The 25,548-nt window shown below is 43.9% G+C and overlaps 3 protein-coding genes across 5 annotated transcripts in view; 2 read left to right on the top strand and 1 right to left on the bottom strand.

Annotated features, from left to right (window-relative positions):
• Positions 1 to 1,332: 1,332 nt before the first annotated feature.
• Positions 1,333 to 13,393, top strand: golm1 (golgi membrane protein 1). 2 transcript variants are annotated; one of them, XM_024417139.2, is made up of 11 exons: positions 1,333 to 1,522; positions 4,411 to 4,545; positions 4,936 to 5,112; positions 7,167 to 7,221; positions 7,373 to 7,475; positions 7,603 to 7,720; positions 11,232 to 11,430; positions 11,657 to 11,824; positions 12,069 to 12,233; positions 12,480 to 12,590; positions 12,660 to 13,393. In XM_024417139.2, exons 2-10 carry the CDS (start codon positions 4,417 to 4,419, stop codon positions 12,587 to 12,589), a joined length of 1,224 nt encoding a protein of 407 aa, XP_024272907.2. In that variant the 5' UTR covers positions 1,333 to 1,522; positions 4,411 to 4,416; the 3' UTR covers position 12,590; positions 12,660 to 13,393. The 2 variants fall into 2 exon arrangements, with proteins under 2 accessions (XP_024272907.2, XP_042176344.1); XM_042320410.1 differs by lacking the exon at positions 1,333 to 1,522 and adding an exon at positions 4,687 to 4,775 and having other exon boundaries at positions 4,413 to 4,545.
• On the bottom strand, positions 13,320 to 25,548 carry naa35 (N-alpha-acetyltransferase 35, NatC auxiliary subunit). 2 transcript variants are annotated; one of them, XM_024417137.2, is made up of 23 exons: positions 25,442 to 25,548; positions 24,743 to 24,871; positions 24,354 to 24,387; positions 24,079 to 24,196; positions 23,830 to 23,904; positions 23,556 to 23,723; positions 21,723 to 21,789; positions 21,567 to 21,610; positions 21,279 to 21,329; positions 19,700 to 19,783; positions 19,390 to 19,504; positions 19,079 to 19,257; positions 18,886 to 18,945; positions 18,701 to 18,807; positions 18,418 to 18,484; positions 18,094 to 18,192; positions 17,789 to 17,967; positions 17,548 to 17,693; positions 17,375 to 17,442; positions 14,268 to 14,408; positions 13,981 to 14,103; positions 13,800 to 13,880; positions 13,320 to 13,718 (listed from the first exon to the last, which is right to left on the bottom strand). In XM_024417137.2, the coding sequence occupies exons 2-23, from the start codon at positions 24,861 to 24,863 to the stop codon at positions 13,659 to 13,661; spliced, it is 2,187 nt and encodes a 728-aa protein (XP_024272905.1). In that variant the 5' UTR covers positions 24,864 to 24,871; positions 25,442 to 25,548; the 3' UTR covers positions 13,320 to 13,658. The 2 variants fall into 2 exon arrangements, with proteins under 2 accessions (XP_024272905.1, XP_024272906.1); XM_024417138.2 differs by having other exon boundaries at positions 24,079 to 24,193.
• Positions 25,073 to 25,548, top strand: part of agtpbp1 (ATP/GTP binding carboxypeptidase 1) — a 56,482-nt gene continuing 56,006 nt past the window's right edge. Inside the window, exon 1 of the mRNA XM_042320404.1 lies at positions 25,073 to 25,141. The gene's annotated coding sequence lies outside the window, so the exon portion shown is untranslated. The remainder of the gene's footprint in view (positions 25,142 to 25,548) is intronic.

The raw sequence follows: 25,548 nt of genomic DNA, 5'->3' as shown, positions 1-25,548 counted from the left end.
TCAAAATGATCCCTTCAGTCTTTCTCTCCACATGTTGAACACAATGTACCTGTGTTCTTTCTGCAGGTGTATTTATTGCATTCTACACAAGTGGTGCTGGTTTTACTGTCTTGTCAAGGGGGGCAGAGCAAATCGTGTAGGCCCAGGAACAATTTGGATTCAATTGGAAGCTAACAGTCTACCTTGACTTTGTTGTGGTGATGGTGTCCATTCTATATGATCATCTTTAGACTTCCATCTCCTCTCTTCTCTGGGTGATGGTTGTTGCATGCTCTCTCATCTGATGGAGGGGATGGTATGACAGACTCCTCTGAATCCTCTTCACCAAAGAAAAATTCACAATCTGGATCATTGTCCTCTGTCTCTGAAATGTCCTCTGTCTGAAACCTCTTCTAATTTACTGTCACAGTCCAGAATTTGTGATTAGGCTTCATTCACTGAAAATCTTTTGGAGCTCGTTTTTGAGTGTCTGTCAGAGATCTGCTGATCTCGCGCAAAGAAAGAGATGCTTGGGAAAGCTCATTTTCACCGAAACCTAATTATAAAAATGCAACCAGAACCAGTCAAAACAAAATACATCAAATGTACTTGTGTAATTTGGACCTGAGCAAATATCTATACAGATGAAAGCCTCCGGGTCAAAATGACCCACAACATCATGTTTGTATACAAAATCTACAGACATTCCACAACACATCAGTTCGTGTCCACATTTTGAAATGAGGTTCATGACCTAAAATGAGGAAAACTCATTTAAATCCATGGAGAAAAAGAGACATTAACTAGTATTTTAGACAACTCAAACGTGAAAATGGGTCAAATTGACCCGCAACATAATAGTAGGGTTAGGGTATCTTTACCTATACTCAAGTATGAGAATTGGGTACTTTTTCTACCACTGCTATCAATTTCTATGGTTTAGCGCAGTAGCGCGAAAAGGGCGTCATTGATTAGAGGGGAATAATGAAAACCAGAAGTGTCCTCTCCTCAAAATGTGTGGGAGGAAAAGTTAAAAAAAAAAAAAAATAATAATGATTGTACTAAAGGTATAGTTGATAAACTATGTCCTTTCAATTTGGCATCCATGCCATTTTCTTGTTTTGTTTGTCTCTAACGTGCTTGTATACACATTCCATGGGACTACTACTTGCAGAAAAGGGCTGATACAGCTTCCATAGATGGCTGCCTGCTACTTTGAGCAGGATCGGTGGTATCTGGGATATTGGGTACGTACCACCTCTGAGGTTACCCAATTGAAGTAAGTTGTGGACATCCCAAGGAAATCGAATAGCACTAACCCTTGTTGCAGTGTTGGCATCACTTGACTCCACTTCCGCGTTTTCAAGCAAGCCAGCTAAACATCACAGCTTCCTCCCCCTCCCAACGAGAATGGAAATCAGACTGCAACAGTGCTGAATATTAATTGAACTAGCTATGTAAAGAGTCTCGTAGCTAGCTTATAAATTGAACGGACCATTCACTGTCAAAACATATCCTTGCTTAAACAGTGAAGCGGCTTCAGGTAAGATTTGTCAACAACTAGCTACGCTAGCTAGCCTTAACTGTTGTTAGCTAGCATAAAGGTTGGCTACTGTACATGAATCAGTGGCACATAGTTGTTTATCAGAGGCAGACTCCGATGTTGATGTCCTGAGATTTGATCTGTGTTACCCTCACTTTTCAGAATACATTTCACTGATTCAAAATATCATAGTTAGCTAAGCTAAAGTTGTAACCATTTCCAGATATTATATTCTAGCTAGCTACTAACGTCGTAACTTGGCTACATCATGCTTAGCTAAGCGCTAGCTAACGTTTGCTGTTTTAGCCACATAACTAGGTAACTAATTTGTCTGTTCTGTCAACTATTCAAAAATAGGCTTTTTTATCATGTCGGATCAGTGTTTTCTAATTACTTTAAACAAATCAGATTAATCTGACCTAATTAGCGACCAATATATTAGGCCACACAATAACCCATATCGTTGAGTTTAATCAGCTACTGCTAAAAGCGCTTAGTCTCGTACGAACCATTCTGACTTTGCGGATACCTTGACGCGAAACAATGTGAGCTCGCGAGATCAGGATGGTTCGTACAAGGTTATGAGTCTCTTACTCGAGAGCTAGCTTGCTCAACTGGTTGTTTTACTGTCCTTGTAGTATGTACACTGAACAAGAATAGAAACGCAACATGCAACAATTTCACACCTCATAAGGAAATCAGTCTATTTAAATAAATTCATTACGCCCTAATCTACGTATTTCACATGACTGGGAATACAGATCTGCATAGGTTGGTCACAGATACCTTTTTTAAAAGTAGGGTCATGGATCAGAAAACCAGTCAGTATCTGTTGTGACCACTATTTGCCTCATGGAGCGCGACATATCTCCTTCACAGTGTCGATCAGGCTGTTGATTGTGGCCTGTGAAACGTTGTTCCACTTATCTTCAATAGCTGTGCGAAGTGGCTGGATATTGCCAGGAACTGGAACACACTGTCGTACACGTCGATCCAGAGCATCCTAAACATGCTCAATGGGTGACATGTCTGGTGAGTATGAAGCCAGTGGAAGACATTTTCAGCTTCCAGGAATTGTGTACAGATCCTTGTGACATGGGGCTGTACATTATCATGCTGAAACAACATGAGGTGATGTCGGCAGATGAATGGCACGACAGTGAGCTTCAGGATTTCGTCACAGTATCTCTGTGCATTCAAATTGCCATCAATAAAATGCAATTGTGTTCATTATCCATAGCTCATGGCTCCCCATACCATAACCCCATCGCCACTATGGGGCACTCGGTTCACAACGTTGAAATCAGCAACCTGCTCGCCAACACGATGTCAGAGTGCTATCTGCCCGGTACAGTTGAAACCAGGATTCATCTGTGAAGAGCACACTTCTCCAGCGTCCCAGTGAGCACTTTCCCACTGAAGTCAGTTACGACGCCGAAATGCAGTCAGGTCAAGACTGGTGAGGACTATGAGCATGCAGATGAACTTCCCTGAAACGGTTTCAAAATGTATTCGGTTGGTCAAACCCGCAGTTTCATCAGCTGTCCGGGTGGCTGTTCTCAGACGATCCCGCAGGTGAAGAAGCTGGATGTGGAGGTCCTGGGCTGGTGGGGTTACATGTGGTCTGCAGTTGTGAGGCCGGTTGGACATACTGCCAAATTCTCTAAAATTACATTGCAGGAGGCTTATGGTAAAGAAATTAACATTCAATTCTCTGGCAACAGCTGTGGTGGACATTTTCAGTCAGCGTGCCAATTGCTCGCTCCCTCAACTTGAGACATCTGTGGCATTGTGACACAACAGCACATTTTAGTGGCCTTTTATTGTCCCCAGCACAAGTTGCACCTGTGTAATGAGTATGCCGTTTAATCAGCCTTTTGATATGCCCCAGCTGTCAGTTGGATGGATTATCATTGGTAAATGAGAAATGTTCACTAACAGTGATGTAAACAAATTTGTGCACAGTTTGAGAGTAACTTTTTGTGCATATGGGACATTTCTGGATTTTTTAAAATTTCAGCTCATGAAACATGGAACCATCACTTTACATGTTGCGTTTATATTCAGTATGTTGAGGTGCCTACTTTCTCCTGACATTACCGTGGTTTGAGCAAGCCCCATTAGCAGTATTGTTAGCTAGCTAATCGGATAGCTATCATGACCTATGTAGATATGGTTTGACAGAGGTAGGTAATATGTTAATCGTGATTCATGATTTGCATGCTCTTCCAGTTGTTGGTTTCATGCATTATCAGCTCCCTATAATTTCAGATACTAATAAAACTGTTCCTGTACCAGTTATTTGCATTGACTAACTTGAGAGGCAGACACACAGTACAGACCTGAGCACAACAGTTTATGACATGCAAGAAACCCGAAACCTTCTGCAAAGAACTAATGTAAAAAAGGTCTACCCAAACCTATTTCACAGCACACCCACCAAGGACTGTAGACACCCAGATTTAAAGGGATATTTCTGGATTTTGGCAATGAAGCCCTTATCTAGTTTCCCAGAGTCGGATGAACTTATGGATACAATTGTTATGTTGTCTCTGCATCCAGTGTGAAGGGCGTTAGAGGTAGTTTCGCAAGTCAATGCTAACTAGCGTTAGCGCAATGACTGGAAGTCCATCGTATATACGAGCATGTTAGCAGTTACCATAGACTCTGTCATTGGGTTAACGCTAGATAACAACTTCCTTCAAACTGCACGCAGAGACCTACATGAGTATATCTTGACTCTGGGGAAGTAGAAAAGGGCTGCATTGCCGAAATCCTAATTTATCCCTTTTAACCTTTCACTGAACTGCATGATAGATTTTTATGCCTTGTGGTCACTAGGGCCCTGTTTTGTAGGTGTTTAACCAATGTCTCTCACTCGTCTTCAGGAGGAAATGGGGGGTTTGGGTAATGGTCGTCGAGGGGGGCGGTCTCCTCCTCTTATGATTGGTGCTCTGATCGCTTGTGTCCTCGTCCTGGGTTTCAACTACTGGGTCTCGAACTCACGGAACTTGGAGTTACAGGTGTGTGTGATCTTTAATCAAATATATTTATAACTAAACCAAGATTGTTAATCTGTGTTGTTAACAGTGGGGGGGGTGGTGGTGTAACTAATGGCTGGGTTTAGGTTTAGAGAAGGGCATAAACTAATCCCAGGGTTACAGTCCGTGTTTTTGAAGTGGATTGGAAACGAGGCCGAGCCAGTTGGAGAAGTTGTATGGAGAAAGGCAAGCTGTTTAGATGAATGAATATGGTAAGCTGAAGTATGTGATTAGAACAAGGGCCATGTCACAGAGCAGAATGAGTAAGCTAATTTTGTACCGCTTTAAGTGTTTAAAGATTCTCTAAGCCTTTGTTTTGAATGATGCTACTCTGACCCTGTGACACCCTGCGTGTGCTGTGGTGGCGGGCAGACAAAGCTGTACGAGTTGGAAGCGCAGATGCGTCGGGCGGCGTCAGAACGTGGGGCAGTGGAGGTGAAGAAGAACGAGTTCCAGGAAGAGATTCAGCGGCTGAAAGAGGAGAGCAGCCGCATGCAGAGCCTGAACAAGAGGCTGGAGGGAGTCCACAACACCTGCAGCCAGGAAAAGGTAGTTTACTGTACTGGAGTGTACTCACCTGAGCACTGCATCATAGATGGATGCATAATACACACCTGAGCACAACACCACTTCTAACTTGCACACACACACAGTTGCTCATCAACACGCAACCCTCAGGACAATGCAACATGTAAAGTGTGATCAACACATTTGTATATTCTAAACGTCATTGAATCAGTGCTAGGGATTTTTCTGCCACTCAAGTCCAAACCGTGTAATAAAAAAAGGATACATTTTCAGACTGGAAAAACACTTAACTTAAATGACTAAAACCAGAGATGAAATATGTAGAAAAGATCATTTGCCTATTTTTTTCTTTAATCATCTTTGAGATTTTACAATCACTTAAATAAAAGATAGACTGGAAGAATTGAAAATTCCAAAAACAAGGAATTTAGCAGTAAAGGATCACCGCATTAGCCATGGTAAAATGCATTGAATTGCAGGACATTTGCTTTAAAACGGCAACAGTTTCTCAGCTCCATGGTAAAATGCATTGAATTGCAGGACATTTGCTTTAAAACGGCAACAGTTTCTCAGCTCCATGGTAAACTGTGTAGAATTGCAGGACATTTGCTTTAAAACGGCAACAGTTTCTCAGCTCCATGGTAAAATGCATTGAATTGCAGGACATTTGCTTTAAAACGGCAACAGTTTCTCAGCTCCATGGTAAACTGTGTAGAATTGCAGGACATTTGCTTTAAAACGGCAACAGTTTCTCAGCTCCATGGTAAACTGTGTAGAATTGCAGGACATTTGCTTTAAAACGGCAACAGTTTCTCTGCTCCATGGCAAACTGTGTAGAATTGCAGGACATTTGCTTTAAAACGGCAACAGTTTCTCAGCTCCATGGTAAAATGCATTGAATTGCAGGACATTTGCTTTAAAACGGCAACAGTTTCTCAGCTCCATGGTAAACTGTGTAGAATTGCAGGACATTTGCTTTAAAACGGCAACAGTTTCTCAGCTCCATGGTAAACTGTGTAGAATTGCAGGACATTTGCTTTAAAACGGCAACAGTTTCTCAGCTCCATGGTAAACTGTGTAGAATTGCAGGACATTTGCTTTAAAACGGCAACAGTTTCTCAGCTCCATGGTAAACTGTGTAGAATTGCAGGACATTTGCTTTAAAACGGCAACAGTTTCTCTGCTCCATGGCAAACTGTGTAGAATTGCAGGACATTTGCTTTAAAACGGCAACAGTTTCTCAGCTCCATGGTAAACTGTGTAGAATTGCAGGACATTTGCTTTAAAACGGCAACAGTTTCTCTGCTCCATGGCAAACTGTGTAGAATTGCAGGACATTTGCTTTAAAACGGCAACAGTTTCTCAGCTCCATGGTAAACTGTGTAGAATTGCAGGACATTTGCTTTAAAACGGCAACAGTTTCTCAGCTCCATGGTAAACTGTGTAGAATTGCAGGACATTTGCTTTAAAACGGCAACAGTTTCTCAGCTCCATGGTAAACTGTGTAGAATTGCAGGACATTTGCTTTAAAACGGCAACAGTTTCTCAGCTCCATGGTAAACTGTGTAGAATTGCAGGACATTTGCTTTAAAACGGCAACAGTTTCTCAGCTCCATGGTAAACTGTGTAGAATTGCAGGACATTTGCTTTAAAACGGCAACAGTTTCTCAGCTCCATGGCAAACTGTGTAGAATTACAGGAAATTCACTTTGTAGTTTAGAACGTTCCTTTCAGCTCCATGTAGAAATCTGCAGGAATTTGGCTTGATAATGTAAAATAATAATCTACACTGCCAAGATGTGGCCTCTAAAATTAGTGCTATCAGTTTTTTTGTGATCGAGGACTGTACTGTATACGCCACCTTGCTGGTAGCCAGTCCCGAGTTTTCCTCCCTCAGATAGGTTCCTTCATCCGTAGATCAGTGTACCTATTGTTTATGGAGTGTGTTTGTGTGTGAATTCCCAGTAAAGGTGTGATACCATGGCAGCATGGAAAGGGAATTGTGACCATCTGAGTACCTACTGGGTTCACACACACAGATCCCCAAAAAATGAGTCATGTCTGTTTTCCTTTAGGCAAACCAACTGATAAATATATCCTCCAGTACCAAAGTAATACAGGACCTGAAAAGTAAGATGCTTTTTTTTTTTTTTTTTTTTTTCTGCCTACCTGTCTCTTTTCTGTCTTTAGTGTTGTGAAATCTCACTCTCTTAATCCAAAGTGTATTATTTTTTTTATCCCCAGTCAGGACTTAATACTACCTGTGAATTTGTCTCTGCAGATCAGTTAAATGAGCTAAATGAGGACCTGGGTAAAGTTCAGAAAGAGTTCCAGAGTTGCCAAGGCAATCTGAACACCCTGAACAAAAAACTCACCTATGACATGTAAGGCCCTCTATGGAACGTGTATGACAGATAATCATGCATCACACTTTTAGGGTCTTATGTGACCTTGTCAGAGGTAATTTATCAAATCTTAATGTGCAAGTAATAACATGTGGTGTTTGTATAGGACTCAGTGTAACACTCAGATACTAGCACAGAGGGAGGACTGTGCTGAAAAGGTGGCTGCAGCCAAGCGGGAAGTTCAGAAGAAACTGGAGATGAAGAACCCAGCAGTGTCCTCCCAGGTAAACCGGTAACCATGTTCAACGCTCACATTGTAGACCAGGGATCATCAGCTAGATTTAGCTGTGTGACAAGGTTTTTCTTGAGCGGATGGTCGGGGGGACACAATAGTTTGTAGACTTGAAAATTGACCGCAAGAAGCCCGAACGGATCATATTTGACAAATACACTGCTCAAAAAAATAAAAGGGAACACTAAAATAACACATCCTAGATCTGAATGAATGAAATATTCTTATTAAATACTTTTTTCTTTACATAGTTGAATGTGCTGACAACAAAATCACACAAATTATCAACCCATGGAGGTCTGGATTTGGAGTGACCCTCAAAATTAAAGTGGAAAACCACACTCCAGGCTGATCCAACTTAGATGTAATGTCCTTAAAACAAGTCAAAATGAGGCTCAGTAGTGTGTGTGGCCTCCACGTGCCTGTATGACCTCCCTACAACGCCTGGGCATGCTCCTGATGAGGTGGCGGATGGTCTCCTGAGGGATCTCCTCCCAGACCTGGACTAAAGCATACGCCAACTCCTGGACAGTCTGTGGTGCAACGTAGCGTTGGTGGATGGAGCGAGACATGATGTCCCAGATGTGCTCAATTGGATTCAGGTCTGGGGAACGGGTGGGCCAGTCCATAGCATCAATGCCTTCCTCTTGCAGGAACTGCTGACACACTCCAGCCACATGAGGTCTAGCGTTGTCTTGCATTAGGAGGAACCCAGGGCCAACCGCACCAGCATATGGTCTCACAAGGGGTCTGATGGCAGTCAGGCACATGGAGGGCTGTGGCTCCATGACTGACCCACCGCCAAACCGGTCATGCTGGAGGATGTTGCAGGCAGCAGAACGTTCTCCACGGCGTCTCCAGACTGTCACGTCTGTCACATGTGCTCAGTGTGAACCTGCTTTCATTTGTGACGAGCACAATGCGCCAGTGGCGAATTTGCCAATCTTGGTGTTCTCTGGCAAATGCCAAACGTCTTGCACGGTGTTGGGCTGTAAGCACAACCCCCACCTGTGGACGTCGGGCCCTCATACCACCCTCATGGAGTCTGTTTCTGACCGTTTGAGCAGACACATGCACATTTGTGGCCTGCTGGAGGTCATTTTGCAGGGCTCTGGCAGTGCTCCTCCTTGCACAAATGCGGAGGTAGCAGTCCTGCTGCTGGGTTGTTGCCCTCCTACGGCCTCCTCCACGTCTCTTGATGTACTGGCCTGTCTCCTGGTAGCGCCTCCATGCTCTGGACACTACGCTGACAGACCCAGCAAACCTTCTTGCCACAGCTCGCATTGATGTCCCATCCTGGATGAGCTGCACTACCTGAGCCACTTGTGTGGGTTGTAGACTCCGTCTCATGCTACCACTAGAGTGAAAGCACCGCCAGCATTCATTGTGACCAAAACATCAGCCAGGAAGCATAGGAACTGAGAATTGGTCTGTGGTCACCACCTGCAGAACCACTTCTTTATTGGGGGTATCTTGCTAATTGCCTATAATTTCCACCTGTTGTCTATTCCATTTGCACAACAGCATGTGAAAATTATTGTCAATCAGTGTTGCTTCCTAAGTGGACAGTTTGATTTCACAGAAGTGTGATTGACTTGGAGTTAAATTGTGTTTAAGTGTTCCCTTTATTTTTTTGAGCAGTGTATTTCACCTCTTGCTTACATTTGTATACAATCACATGTCTATATTACGCGTGGGAATTATTGAACAACATTAAAATCACTTGGTGCTATAACAAAATGTTTTGCTCAACTTGAGGGGCCAAAGAAAATAATTTGATCCGTGGGCCGCCAGTTGGGGAACCCTGTCGTAGACCTTACCTATCTCCCATTAACTGGCTCACTCATTAAGTACATCCAGGGATTTGACTCACAATCAGAACATTACCCGACATGACCCTGAACAGTGGCTGCCTGGCAAAAGTACCAACACAATTTCCATAATCTGACGTACTGAGTTTAGTTCACCATTGTATCTATCCACCACTGATAAAAGACCCTGAACATCATGCAGTATAGCTTGGCTGACCTGTGTGTGCACACAGTGGTGAGAAAAAGTATGTGACCCTTTGGAATTACCTTGATTTCTGCATGAATTGGTCATGATCTGATCTTCATCTAAGTCACGATAGACCAACACAGTCTGCTTAAACTAATAAAACAAACAATTATAAATTAAAATGTAACACACTGTGTACACATTCACAGTGCAGGGTGGAAAAAGTATGTGAACCCTTGGATTTAATAACTGGTTGACGCGCCTTTGGCAGCAATAACCTCAACCAAATGTTTTCTGTAGTTGCGGATCAGACCTGCACAACGGTCAGGAGGAATTTTGGACCATTCCTCTTTACAAAACTGTTCAGCAATATTCTTGTGATGTCTGGCGTGAACTACTCTTGAGGTCCTGCTACAGTCGAATCTGACTGGGCCGCTCCAGAAGGCGTATTTTCTTCTGTTGAAGCCATTCTGTTCTTGATTTACTTCTGTGATTTGGGTCGTTGTCCTGTTGCATCACCAAACTTCTGAGCTTCAATTGGCGGATGGGTAGCCTTACATTCTCCTGCAAAATGTCTTGATAAACTTGGGAATTCATTTTTCCATCAACGATAGCAAGCTGTCCAGGCCCCAAACCATGATGCTCCCTCCTCTGTACTTTAGAGTTGGGATGAGGTTTTGATGTTGGTGCTTTGCCTTTTCTCAACATAGTAATGTGTGTTCCTTCCAAACAACACAACTTTAGTTCCACAGAATATTTTACCAGTAGCACTGTGGAACATCCAGGTGCTCTTTTGCACATTTCAGACTTGCAGCCATGTTTTTGGACAGCGGTGGCTTCTTCCGTGGTGTCCTCCCATGAACACCATTCTTGTTTAATGTATCGTAGGCTCATCGAGATGTTAGCATGTTTCCAGAGATTTCTGTAAGTCTTTAGCTGACCCTCTAGGATTCTTCACCTCATTGAGCATTCTGCTCTGTGCTCTTACATTTATCTTTGCAGGACGGCCACTCCTAGGGAGAGTAGCAACCGTGCTGAACCTTTTTATAGGCAATTCGTCTTACCGTGGACTGATTAACTTCAATGCTTTTAGAGATACTTTTGTAACCCTTTCCAGCTTTATGCAAGTCAACAATTCTTAATCTTAAGTGTTCTGAGATCTTTTGTTCAAGACATGGTTAGCTGACTCCTGATTCAAATTGTATTGGTTTAGCAGATGTTATTGCGGGTGTAGCGAAATGTTTGTGCTTTTAGTTCCGACAGTGCAGCAATTTGCTTTTGGAGAAGTCATTAGCCTAGGGGTTCACATACTTTTCCCATCCTACGCTGTGAATGTTTAAATAATGCATTCAATATAGACGAGGAAAAATACAATGATGTGTTTAAGCACAATTTGTCTTATGACTTAATACATTTTCTTGCCACTGTCATTAGTGGTTTTGTTTGGTAAATAAAAAATACACAAGATGAAATTGGATACAACTTTGACTGTATTTTCCCTGCAGACAAATGCAGCACCCACACAGAAAATTGGCTCCACTGAGGTGGGCGTGCCAGATAAAGAGGGGCCTGGGAAGGCAGGGCTGGATGACACTAAGACTACTCCTGTCCACGGCCACGCCCCTGAACCATCAGCGGCCAAAGGTCCTGCAGTGGACCTCAAAACCTCAGAGCTGGAGACCAATGAGATCGCAGTAGACAAAGGTACAGGACAAGATGGCTGCTCTCATTGAGGGTGGAAGGATCTGGGCCAATAAGACAATTTCACACCAGCTCTCCCACTTCCTTATCAACTCATCTTTGACATGACATTACATACACACCATTTATACCACAGTCATATTCACCATTACCCTTTAAGCAAGTACATGTCTTGAATTGGTAGTTTTGCTTCTGAGAGGCTGACATGTGTATGCTGTCCTTTGTCTAGCTCTCCACACTCCTGCGCTATCCCCTAAAGAGTCCCTGCCCTCCGCTGATGCTAAGGGGGACCAACCGGGGCCTGTAGAGGGGGCCAGTAAGCCCCGGAAAAATAACCTAACCGAGGACACGGAGCTGGAGGTGATGGACACACATGGAGGAGAGCCTCAGATAGAGGGTATGACTCGCACAGCCTCAACTCTGCACCCACCATCTCAAACTGTTCAACCTCCTCCAGACCAGACGTTCCACAAGTCCAGGGAGGATAAGCCAGTTTGTCCCGCCATAATTATAAAATAGTGTACTTTGTGTGAAAGTATCTAAAATGGGAAATAGTGAGACCTAGTATTGCCAAGGTTTTCGCCTTTACAGAGTCAAAGATGTGAGAAATGGAAACAGACGCCAATGTTTTTCCCCTCCAGATGCCGACCCTGGTGCTGATGACATTCAGCTTAGCCAGTGGAAGGAAGAAGAGGCTCCTATTGGTCAGGAGAAGGTGGAGGATCCTGAGGAGGATTACGACGCAGACAAGCCGATTGTGGGCGGGGTCGACCCAGACCAACGGAACCAGATGGCTGAGAACATAGGTGGGTCACACTCGTATAGGGAAGGGGGGTCCTACCGTCACACTCGTATGGGGGGTCCTACCGTCACACTCGTATGGGGGGTCCTACCGTCACACTCGTATGGTGGGGGGGTCCTAACCAGACTTCACATTTCTCTAGTAAAGGACACTTATCGTAATGAACGAAGTCAGCAAAATGCCTGTGATAAGTGATTGGTATAGTCCCAGCTCTAATGTATAGTAAAGATGCTGATGTGTTCACTCGTAGATAAGGAGGCTGAACGGGAAATGCAGGAAGAGCTGGCGGACTACAACGGAGACGACGAGAACGAAGGAGAGTTTGAGGCTGACAAACAGGCAGAGCTCGCTCAGTTCTGAGGTAACACACACACACACACACACACAGTCTGTTTTAGTGATATAAATATCTAATTTTTGGTCTTGTTAGGTGGTTGGAGAAAGGTGGGAGCTAAGACCCTCCTCAATCCACTACCGAACCAGGAAGGGACTACAGCTCCTCAACAGAACTGTTGTCAAGACTACCGTCTAAGACTTCTGCTCTTTCAGTGAAAGCATCTCACGGTTCGCCTTAATATACTCAAGTCTTCTGCAGTGAATGTATATTTTGTCGGGAAAACAGACTTTGGATTTCAGAACTGCTATAACCATGGGTGAAACGATAGTTTGTGATAACATCCCAGATCGTGCTGATAGAGAACTGTACTCCGATTCACACTCTAACTGCACATTAAGTCACTATCAAGACTAGTTACACTTAGCAGTTCTTACAGTAGTTTCATAAACCAATAGAAAATGAGGTGTCCTGCTGTATGACAATGTGAATAAGGTTTTTGTTTCATAATTTGAAATGTTTGCAGGGATCATTCAACCATAAGCTTGATGGTCATGTGTCCTGCTCACCATAGAATAACTATTTTGTAACTTGTTGGTAAAAGTGGCCTCTGTGCACCAGGCAGACCCACTACTGTAAATGTTTCAGATACGATTGTTTTTTTTATAGCCCACTCAAAATGGTAATTATGGTTGAACACAGGTTTGATTTTTTTTTTTTCTATTTAGATTGTTACAATGGATTTGTTGCTTACTGAACTGTTAAATAATCTTTTTTTTATTGAGGAAATGTAGCACAGAAGGATGACAAAATAAATCATTTTAATACCATAGTTGGACAAGTTTGTTTTTGGTATTGTGGAGGATATAGTTCTTCTGTCCTTTGGGATGTCTGGTATTTGTAGTCCTTTGTGGGTTAGGACCAAAAAGACAATTGGGTAAAGGATGATCTTGTCCTGGTCAACCAACTTCAGACACTGTCTCCCTCTGTCCTATCATAGCGACCGACCACAGTTACACAGATGGAAAAAGTTGGTGTACGGAGACCGGGTCAGGGAGGTGGGTACGAGTTGTCATAATAATGCAGGACTCTGATTCAGATGATCTTGACCACAGGGAAGTACTTGTGAGTGGAGAAATCAAACTCCGGTAGTACCTAGAAATGGGGAGTACCATTTGATCAATGTTTCAATTTCCCAATATATTTTGTAGTGCGTTTTGCTCCTCCCATTGTTACCTTTGTCTCCTTCTTGTGCCCGCCGGCAAGTAGTTTCATGACCACAATGTTGGGTTTGGCCACTTTTAGGATGCGATTCACCTGCAACAACCAGCAATGTATAAAAAAAAAAAACTCACATTTTAGACCCACAAACTTGAGGCACAACCTCTCACTATTAGGGGTTAAAAGGCTTACTGACCTCTGGGTCAGGGCTGGGGATGTTCTCCAGGATCAGTTTGGCCTGCTGGAAGTGTTTACTGGCTGCCATGTAGAGGTCAGCTGACTGAGGAGGAGGACTGTACTTCTTCAGATCAGACATCTCCTACAGCCAACATAAACCGAGAGGCACAGGTCATCTTTTTAATCTCCGCTATAACATGTAATTCCTGAGCTATTCTGTGCAGCATGTCTGCAATTTAAGTCAACCTGGAATGCACCACATATGCATACAATCAGAGCTAGCAATGGTTGGTAACACTACTGTACCTTGAACTGGACGTAATGGACTGGCGGGGGAGTGACCACACTGTTGAAGGGGGCAAAGCGATGCTCGTATCGCACCTGCTCGCTGTCCAACTCAAACTGGGGCTTCCGCACCTTTCCGTCCATATCCAGGGCTATCATAGTCTGCACCAACAGACAGGAGTTCAGTGTGTGTGTGTGTCCATCCAAGTGAGGATGCCTTTCACTTCAACAGTAACAAATTCATGAACTTCTTTGAGGAAAAGATCATGATTATTAGAAAGCAAATTACGGACTCCTCTTTAAATCTAGGTATTCCTTCAAAGCTCAGTTGTCCTGAGTCTGCACAACTCTCTGCCAGGACCTAGGATCAAGAGAGACGCTCAAGTGTTTTAGTACTATATCTCTTGACACAATGATGAAAATAATAATGGCCTCTAAACCTTCAAGCTGCATACTGGACCCTATTCCAACTAAACTACTGAAAGAGCTGCTTCCTGTGCTTGGCCCTCCTATGTTGAACATAATAAACGGCTCTCTATCCACCGGATGTGTACCAAACTCACTAAAAGTGGCAGTAATAAAGCCTCTCTTGAAAAAGCCAAACCTTGACCCAGAAAATATAAACTATTTTATTTTACCTTTATTTAACTAGGCAAGTCAGTTAAGAACAAATTCTTATTTTCAATGACTGCCTAGGAACAGTGGGTTAACTGCCTGTTCAGAGGCAGAATGACAGATTTGTACTTTGTCAGCTCGGGATATGAACTTGCAACCTTTCGGTTACTAGTCCAACGCTCTAACCACTAGGCTACCCTGCCGCCCCATCCGCCTATATCGAATCTTCCATAACTCACTGCCTTCCTGAAGACAAACAATGAATATGAAATCCTTCAGTCTGGTTTTAGACCCCATCATAGCATGGAGACTACACTTGTGAAGGTGGTAAATGACCTGTTAATGGCATCAGACCGAGGCTCTGCATCTGTCCCCGTGCTGCTTTTGATACCATCGATCACCACATTCTTTTGGAGAGATAGGAAACCCAAATTGGTCTACACAGACAAGTTCTGGCCTGGTTTAGATCTTATCTGTCGGAAAGATGAGTTTGTCTCTGTGAATGGCTTGTCCTCTGACAAATCAACTGTACATTTCGGTGTTCCTCAAGGTTCCGTTTTAGGACCTATTGTTTTCACTATATTACCTCTTGGATGTCATTCGAAAACAATGTTAACTTTCACTGCTATGTGGATGACACACAGCTGTACATTTCAATGAAACATGGTGAAGCCCCAGAAATTGCCCTCGCTAGAAGCCTGTGTTTCAGACATAAGTGGATGGCTGCAAACGTTCTACTTTTTAAACTCGGACAAAACAGAAATGCTTGTTCTAGGTCCCAAGAAGCAAAGAGATCTTCTGTTGAATCTGACAATTAATCTTAATGGTTGTACAGTCGTCTCAAATAAAACTGAAGGGCCTCGGCGTTACTCTGGACCCTGATCTCTTGTTTGACGAACATAACTGTTTCAAGGACAGCTTTTTCCCCATCTACCTAACATTGCAGAAATCAGAAACCTTCTGTCCAAAAATGACGCAGAAAAATTAATCCATGCTTTTGTTACTTCTAGGTTAAACTACTGCAATGCTCTACTTTTCGGCTACCCGGATAAAGCACTAAATAAACTCCAGTTAGTGCTAAATACAGCTGCTAGAATCCTGACTAAAACCAAAAAAAATTGATCATATTACTCCAGTTCCTCCCTGCAAGGGCTGATTTCAAGGTTTTACTGCTAACCTACAAAGCATTTCATGGGCTTGCTCCTACCTATCTCTCTGATTTGGTCCTGCCGTACATACCTACACGTACGCTACGGTCACAAGACGCAGGCTTCCTAATTGTCCCTAGAATTTCTAAGCAAACAGCTGGAGGCAGGGCTTCCTCCTATGGAGCTCCATTTTTATGGAATGGTCTTCCTACCCATGTGAGACGCAAACTCGGTCTCAACATTTAAGTCTTTACTGAAGACTCATCTCTTCAGTGGGTCATATGATTGAGTGTAGTCTGGCCCATGAGTGTGGAGGAGTGTGAACGGAAAGGCTCTGGAGCAACGAACCGCCCTTGCTGTCTCTGCCTGGCCGGTTTCCCTCTTTCCACTGGGATTCTCTGCCTCTAACCCTATTACAGGGGCTGAGTCACTGGCTTACTGGTGCTCTTTCATGCCGTCCCTAGGAGGGGTGTGTCACTTGAGTGGGTTGAGTCACTGATGTGATCTTCCTGTCTGGGTTGGCGCACCCCCTTGGGTTGTGCCGTGGCGGAGATCTTTGTGGGCTATACTCGGCCTTGTCTGAGGATGGCAAGTTGGTGGTTGAAGATATCCCTCTAGTGGTGTGGGGGCTGTGCTTTGGCAAAGTGGGTGGGGTTACATCCTTCCTGTTTGGCCCTGTCCAGGGGTATCATCGGATGGGGCCACAGTGTCTCCTGACCCCTCCAGTCTCAGCCTCCAGTATTTATGCTGCAGTAGTTTGTGTCGGGGGCTAGGGTCAGTTTGTTTATATCTGGAGTACTTCTCCTGTCTTATCCAGTGTCCTGCGTGAATTTAAGTATGCTCTCTCTAATTCTCTCTCTATCTCTCTCGGAGGACCTGAGCCCTAGGACCATGCCTCAGGACTACCTGACATGATGACTCCTTGCTGTCCCCAGTCCACCTGGCTGTGCTGATGTTCCAGTTTCAACTGTTCTGCCTGCGGCTATGGAATCCTGACCTGTTCACCGGATGTGCTACCTGTCCCAGACCTATTATTTGACCATGCTGGTCATTTATGAACATTTGAACATCTTGGCCATGTTCTGTTATAATCTCCACCCGGCACAGCCAGAAGAGGACTGGCCACCCCTCATAGCCTGGTTTCTTTCTAGGGAGTTTTTCCTAGCTAACGTACTTAAACACCTGCATTGCTTGCAGTTTGGGGTTTTAGGCTAGGTTTCTGTACAGCACTTTGAGATATCAGCTGATCTACGAAGGGCTATATAAATAGATTTGATTTGTGTGTGTAGTCTTGATAGAAAATGGGACTACAACTGAGCCAGGACAGAGTACATGTTTAGGACACAAGTGTGTGTGTACACTTACCTTGTACATGCCAGCACACATGTTTTGGTAGGCTTGGCTCATGGTGATTTCTCTGCTGAGGGGGCGAGCTGCAGGCAAACACATTCTTATTGAGGAGCATGTTATGGCTGGGTGGCGGCAGTGTAGTACCAGATGGATTAAATTAAATGTAAATACTGTGATGTAACCCTGACCTCCTTGACCCTTCTTCTTCTTCTTGGTCTTCTTGCTGCTGCGTCCTTTCTGCTGCTCCTCCAGGAGGCGCTCCTCAGCCATCTGAGAGCTGTCCGCCCGACTCAGAGTGGACATGAGCCATGCATACAGGAACTCTGACAGATACCTACACACCACCTCAGTCAAGCATACCTCAAGTGAACACCGAACATATTTTCTTACGGCACAAATCGGTCAAGTGTACACATGGCACACACTCACCAGTAGATGTAGTAGTACTCGTGCATGCTGTAGAGTTCCAGCTCGAAGCCGCTGAGCAGGTACTGGATCATGATGCGCAGGTTGTGGTAGAGGATCCAGGTGCCCAGGCAGGCCAGATGCTGTCTCTGGGGCTCCAGCTTCATCAGCAGGCTGTGCAGCGCTGCGTCCACCTTCTCTGCCTGCAGGGGGTGCCCCCACACCACAGTCAACCACAGGAGAACAGCAACATACAGTCAAGCACACCCCCATTAGGTAATTTACATCGCTAAACAGCAATGCATACTCATACGGTCTCTCTCTCACACCTCATCCTGCAGTGTGGCAAACTCCTCCAGGATGTGGCCTAGTTTGTCTCTCTGCCGAGCGCGGTTGTGTCCGTGAATCTGGATGAGACTGCAAAAGGGCTGCAGGGAAACAGTCCAGGGTTGTTTTACTCCATTGTTTGGGAACAATATTATGTTTACATCAAGGACTGTCAGAGCCACAGCTTCATCTATGCATTTGAGTGGTTACATTTCCCCTTATGCTAACCGAGTGGAGGGGATGCCATTTGGGCTGGAAAAAAACAAATGAAGGATTGTGGCATTAATATAAGAGAAGGTGTATTGGAATGCAGCCAGGTGACTTACTCTCGAGCAGTGTGCGACAAAGGAATCAATGTAGTCCTTGGCCTGGTGGTTATTATACAGGCAGCACCTGCAGAGGCAGTGCATGGATCAGTCAATTTCAAAGACAGAGGTAGATCTTGAACTCGAATACCTCAGAAATGCATCCTTATTTCCTTGAGATATTTGAACGTAAGAATGCCACCATATACAAATACCAATTCAGATCTCTAAGGACTTCTAGGAAGGAAGGATGCATTTGAAGGTAGGGCCATAGAAAGAAGCACTCCAATCTTCTATGACTTACTTGGAGGAGAGGACTGGTGGGCTGACAAAGTACCTCAGAGCATCTTTGATCATGTCTTGCATTGGTTGGGTCCCAAACACTTTCTTATTATCAATCAGGAACGTTGTCTAGAGACAGGGAGGGTATTCATCAGAACTGGATCCGAGAATTGTCCAGATGCAGGGATGAGGGAGAATGTTCCTTACCTGCAGCAGAGACCTGGAGAGGACGCAGGGGGACTGCTCACTGAACTCACAGAAAAAGTCCTGAAAGCAGAATATTAAAACGACATTACTACAACCTTTAACAAATGCTTGAACAGGCAAACCATTATACAAGTATTGTCAGAATTTTATATTACAGTAATGGTGAAGTACAATAGTATTATAGATGTAGTACCAGAATTCCATGAAGGTTAGTTGTGTTGATGACCTCGCACACGGTCTTAATGCGGTCGATGAGCTTGCTGAAGTAGTTGATCATCTCCTCCCTTTTGATGATCTTGGCATAGCGGGGGAAGGTGGGGGGCAGCAGTCTCTGGTTCACAAGTGGTTCAAACCCCATCATGATCGGGTGATCTGGAACGCAGGGTTCAGAACTGTGAATGGTTCACTTGCGGTTAGAGTTTTTCTAAGTGAGTGAAGCATTCATTTTATGGTAGTGAGTGACACATTGGGCCTAGGTGCCATTGTGGAGTGTGTGTGTGTTACCTCCTTTAGTAGTATCGTTCTGGGACTGAATGCCATGTTCGATGCTGGAGCGGAGGGCTGGGAGGAGATCTGCCGCCTGCTGCATGAGTTTCTGAGCTTCACTCACTGAGCTGGTCTGACAGAGCCAACATGACATCACATGCTCAATCAAATAAATCAACCATTTGTTCCTTTTTTAGTAAAGCTAAGCTAAAACGTGTGTGGTGTGCTTCTACATCTGCATTGCTTGCTCTTTGGGGTTTAGGCTGGATTTCTGTATAAGCACTTTGACATCTGTTGATGCTTTATGAATACATTTTATTTGTGTTACCTCTTTTTTCGTGAAGGCGATCACCGCTGTCAGTAGAAGGCGTGTGAACTTGATCCGACTGAACAGTGCCAAACACTGCTGATGCTGAGAAAGGAGGCAGAGAAACAGGTTAATAACAAGTCTCTCACACACTATACAGTGTACAAAACATTAAACACCTGCTCTTTCCATGACAGACTGACCAGGTGAATCCATGATCCCTTATTGATGTCACCTATTAAATCCACTTCAAATCAGTGTAGATGACTAGGTGGAGACAGGTTAAAGAAATAATTGTCTCAAGGCTTAAAAATAAGACATGGATTGTGTATGTGTGCCATTCAGAGGGTGAATGGGCAAGACAAGATATTTAAGTGCCTTTGAAAGGGTTTTGGTAGTAGGTGCCAGGCGCACCGGTTTTAGTTTATCAAGAACTGCAACGCTACTAAGTTTTCCTGTGTATCAAGAATGCTCCACCACCCTCAGGATATCCAGCTAACTTGACAACTGTGGACAGCATAGGAGTCAACAAGGCCAGCATCCCTGTGGAATGCTTTTGACACCTCGTAGAGTCCATGCCCCGACAAATTGTTAATATTAGGAAGGTGTTCCTAATGTTTCTGTACTCTCAGTATCTTTGTAGGGACACAGATTTAGCTCTGTCGTAAAATGGCGATTCCGACCATCTAGAGACCTCTCCATTTTGGGGGATGGGTGCTTTTTTTTTTACAGCTGCATATTCCAGGCTTGTCTCAATGAAAGGCTGCCTCATTCCCACGCTCTGGTGGACTGGCCAGGGCAGAAGGCAGGGGTAATAGATATTGCTAATCCCAAATGGACCCCTACACTACAGCCTATGCACTCTGACCGAATTGGATGTAGAGATAAGGTTGTAAGTTGTCCTCTTGATAGGATAGGAGGGATTCTCACCATATTGCTAACACCTATCAAATCCTCAATAGATCTCCACAAGTGCATAAGGTTTAGGGGTTGATTTGAGATTGGCCATAGATGCAGTAAAGAGGTCAACCTGTGCTGTGGGGGATAGAAGGGGGATGCCAGATTGGCAAACATTCAACAAATCTAACAAAGTGGATAGATATGTCATGATTGATGTATTGCAACAGGCCCACAAAGTGGATACTAAAGTCAGATTTTGATATATTTGGCTATTTTCGCTGCATAACATTTAGAAATTGTTCCTTTTCAGGTTTAGAAGAAGTGATTGCTAAATGCCTACTCCCGTTCTTATAAGCTGGTAGCATAGCTAGCATACAGAAATCGGTGGTGGTAGTCAAAGTAGTTTTTAACTGTAATGCATTTGATTGGTGACGCTGACATGAACATGTAGTGGGGTTGACATCCATACCAGCTTTATACAGATGTTTACCTCAACATAGTGTGGAACACACATTGGCTATTGTTTCGATATGAAGGCACATTTTACTGGGGGGCAGTTAGGAGATTCAGGATCTTTCCCCCATGCATTTCTATTGTTTGGTTTGAGTTCCATTGACAGCTTTACCGCATCTATTGGATGGGAGAGATGATGGGGTGTACTGGTTGATATACTCAGAGACAGAGTGACTGATAGTCTTACCTCCAACTCCACCTCCGGGTCCCGCTGCTCACCCTGGCGACTGCGTGTGCTCTACAGGAGATGAAAGATAGAGGGGGAAAAAAGAGGATAAGGAGAGCGAGGAAGAGGAGAACGTGTGACGGACGAGCTGTGGAGTTATGTTAGTGGCACAAAGAGTTGTATACACTAGCGGCCATCTCAGCTAAGTATCAGATACATTATTTCATCACTTTGCCAGAGTCTGGTTAGCTGTATTCGCACCGGTTGTGAGAGTGTAAGTGGATGGTGAAGACAGTAGTATGCATGTACCTTAACTTTCCTCTGTAACTCATCCTCCACATCCTTTAGCATACCTGTTGGTGCCATTGACATGTATAAAGTTAACTTGGCACACACACATCACTACATTATTATTTTATACATGCAATGCCAAACATGGAACTTAAGCCACCACATGAAAATCACCTGTAACCCGCAGGTCTGTCACATTGTTGGCCATCTTGAAGCCGTACGTCATGGCCTGGAAATCTTCCTAGAGACAGGACATAGAACAGTATCTTAAATATTATACCTAGAACTAAACTAAGCGTTGTTTCAGATCAGAAGACCTAGGAGGAACAGTGGACATACAGTGCATTCGGAAAGTATTCAGACCCCTTGACTTTTTCCACATTTTGTTAAGTTACATCCATATTCTCAAATTGATTAAGTAAAACATTTTACTCAGCGATCTACACACAATACACCATAATGACAAAGAGAAAAACAGGTTTAGACATTTTTGCAAATGTAATACAAATAAGAAAACAGAAAAAACATTTATTCAGACCCTTTCCTATGAGACTTGAAATTGAGCTCAAGTGCATCCTGTTTCCATTGATCATCCTTGAGATGTTTCTACTTGTGGTAAATTAAACTGATTTGACATTATTTGGATAAGCACACTCATGTCTATATAAGGTCCCACAGTTGACAGTGCATGTCAGAGCAAAAACCAAGGCTTGAGGTCGAAGGAATTGTCCATAGAGGTCCGAGACACCTGGGGAAGGGTACCAAAACATTTCTGCAGCATTGAAGGTCCGCAACACAGTAGCCTCCATCATTCTTGAATGGAACAAGTTTGGAACCACCAAGACTCTTCCTAGAGCTGGCCACACAGCCAAACTGAGCAATGGGGCAGAAGGGCCTAGGTCAGGGAGGAGAACAAGAACACGATGGTCACTCTGACATAGCTCCAGAGTTCCTCTGTGGAGATGGGAGAACCTTCCAGTAGGACAACATTCTCAGCAGCACTCCACCAATCAGGCCTTTATGGCAGAGTGGCCAGTCGGAAGCCACTCCTCAGTAAAAGGCACATGACAGCCCGCTTGGAGTTTGCCAAAAGGCACCTAAAGGATTCAGACCATGAGAAACAAGATTTTCTGGTCTGGTGAAACCAAGATTTAAATTGGCAGCATCATGCTGTGGGGATGTTTTTCAGCAGCAGGGACTGGGAGACTAGTCAGGGTCAAAGAAAAGATGAACAGAGCAAAGTATAGAGAGATCCTTTATGAAAATCTGCTCGAGAGCGCCAAGGACCTCAGACTGGAGCGAAGGATCATCTTCCAACAGGAAAACGGCCCTAAGCACACAGCCAAGACAACGCAGGAGTGGCTTCGGGAGAAGTCTTTGAATGTCCTTCAGTGGGCCAGCCAGAGCCCGGACTTGAACCCGATCGAACATCTCGGGAGAGACCTGAAAATAGCTGTGCTGTGACAATCCCCATCCAACCTGACAGAGCTTGAGAGGATCTACAGAGAAGAATGGGAGAAACTCCCCAAATACAGGTGTGCCAAGCTTGCAGCACCAGACCAAGAAGACTCGAGGCTGTAGTTGCTGCCAAAGGTGCTTCAACAAAGTACTGTGTAAAGGGTCTGAATACTTATGTAAATGTGATTTCAGTTTTTTATATATATATATACACATTTCCAAAAAAATTCGAAAAACCAGTTTTTGCTTTGTCATTATGGGGAATTGTGTGTAATTTGATTAGGGGGGAAAAAACAATAATCTCTTTTAGAATAAGGCTGTAACGTAACAAAATGTGGAAAAAGTCAAGGGGTCTGAATACTTTCCGAATGCACTGTAGTTTGACTGTGTCCCATAGACGGGACTATAGGAGGTATAGAGACAGTTTGTGTTAACCTGGTCCCAGATCTGTTGGTGGTGTCTTGCTAATTTATTTGGCATGACAGAGTGTGTGAGTGATAGAGAGAGAATGTGTTCCGTGCAAAAGCCCAAAGAGACCAAATGTCTTGCCTCCTCGAACACGGCGGCTTTGTTGACCTTCTCGCGGGCGATGTCGCACACCTTGAGGATGCCCAGAGTGAAGGCCTTGAGGGCAGGGTCCTCGATCAGGTCGGGGTTGTGGACGTAGAGGCAGGTGAACACTGTCTGGGCTAGGGAGTGACCCTCCAGCCAGGTGATCTACACACACACAAACAACTTAAAAGTACTTATGTTTGTTTTGATTGGTAATTATTATGCATAGTGGGTTGATGCAGTTTGGTATTGATAAAGAAATACAACTGACCAAGCAGCAGAAACAGGTGTCCATGATCCCAATCAGCTCAGGAAGACTGAGGTCCCTCACTCTGATAGCACCATCCTGGAGAGAGCAAGAGAGGAGAGAGACAAAAAAGGAGAAGAGAGCGCGAGCGACAGAGAGGAAAAGGAGAGGTGAGGGAGAGTCTTAATGGACTATAATGCACCTCACTAAAGGTTCAACATAAAACCAACATTTTCATTTCACAGTCTGAAACTCCAGGAATCAGAGTCATACCTTGACTGCCTGTTCAAAGTTGAGGACTTTCCTGTTGACCTGATTACCAATCATCCCTGCGTCCATCTTGGGATCCATCATCTCAATGGCAGACATAGCCTCGAACAGGCCAAACCTGCTGAAAACGCTGCCATTAAAAGACCTAAAGCTGTGTGTGTGTGTTGTCTAGTGATAAATAGATGCATGTATATTGCAGCACTTCAGTATTTCACTAACACAGCACATTTGAATTAATGGCATAGAGAACAGTGTGAGAAACAAACAGAAACACTCACAACTTGTCATGGAGCAACTCCCCAAGGTTGAGCTCTGTAAATACAACACGAGAAAACAAATACAAGAGTACTCAGTCATCTGAACTATGCTAACCTGTGCCATCCAGCTTGCATTTCAGACTGGTGGCACCAAATTCCCAGAGCTGAAATCACTGGGTCTACATTAAGAATTACTTTACTGTATTGGCCATTCTTTTACTGGTTGTGCAGATTTACACCAATCTTTTGATGAGAAACCTGATTTACCAGGGAAGGTATTTCAGAACTGTCCAGCAAACAAATGAGAGGAACAAGTATCATAAACCCCCGATACACAATTCAAATCATCAGCACATCCTGAAAAACGGTGTTAACACATGTAACAGAACACACGCACACTGAGTTTGTACCTTTGCATGCCCCTTTAAATTCATGTGTAATGTCCACCCAGTTTGCATTGTTCCTCATCTTCTCTGGGACACCCAATCCCCATCCTACATCGTCATCCTCTACTGATGACTTCATCACCATGGTTACAGCTGAAAGTAAAACCAGTAGGTTGTCAAATTCAAATAAGATACAAATGTATAGAGCTATTGATGCAAGGACTGACCATCCATGATATAAAATGTATAATTTTACCCATGTGTTGAGACTACAGTGTTCGTTTACATGTACGTTGTTCAAAAACATCATTTGAGTAAAACAAGGTTATATGGGTTCTGATTGGAGTACAACTCAGTCACCGGGGGAAGGTCCAGGGGGAACTCAGCAGGCTATCATTTCTGCCAGTCAGAGTTGACTGTGAGGTCTGTGGATTCATTCAATACGATAACTAGCTAACCGCAATTTGTAATGAGGCACCGGAGTCTAATGTCATTGCACTAGCTAGCCAGTGTTAATAGCTAGTTATGCTAAATATCTTTGCTACGATTCTCTCCGAGCTGGAGGATAATAAATCAGTCGAGCTGGCTAACGTTAACTAGTTTGGTCTCTGCATCAACACAAATGTTTAATCATACATATGAATCAAATTGCATAAAACATTTGGGCATATTTTGGGGACATTTGATGGGATCTTTTCGTTGTAAAATCACATAGCTACATACCTTGCTAACTGCTAGCGCTGCTAGATAGTCGTCGGAGGCTCCTCCTTCTTCGGCGGTTGGCATCCAACGTGATGGTGCATTACCGCCATCTACTGTACTGGAGTGTG

This window comes from Oncorhynchus tshawytscha, linkage group LG04, assembly GCF_018296145.1.
Source record: "Oncorhynchus tshawytscha isolate Ot180627B linkage group LG04, Otsh_v2.0, whole genome shotgun sequence".
NCBI classification, from domain to species: domain Eukaryota; kingdom Metazoa; phylum Chordata; class Actinopteri; order Salmoniformes; family Salmonidae; genus Oncorhynchus; species Oncorhynchus tshawytscha.
This window is presented reverse-complemented; position numbering and strand designations above follow the sequence as displayed.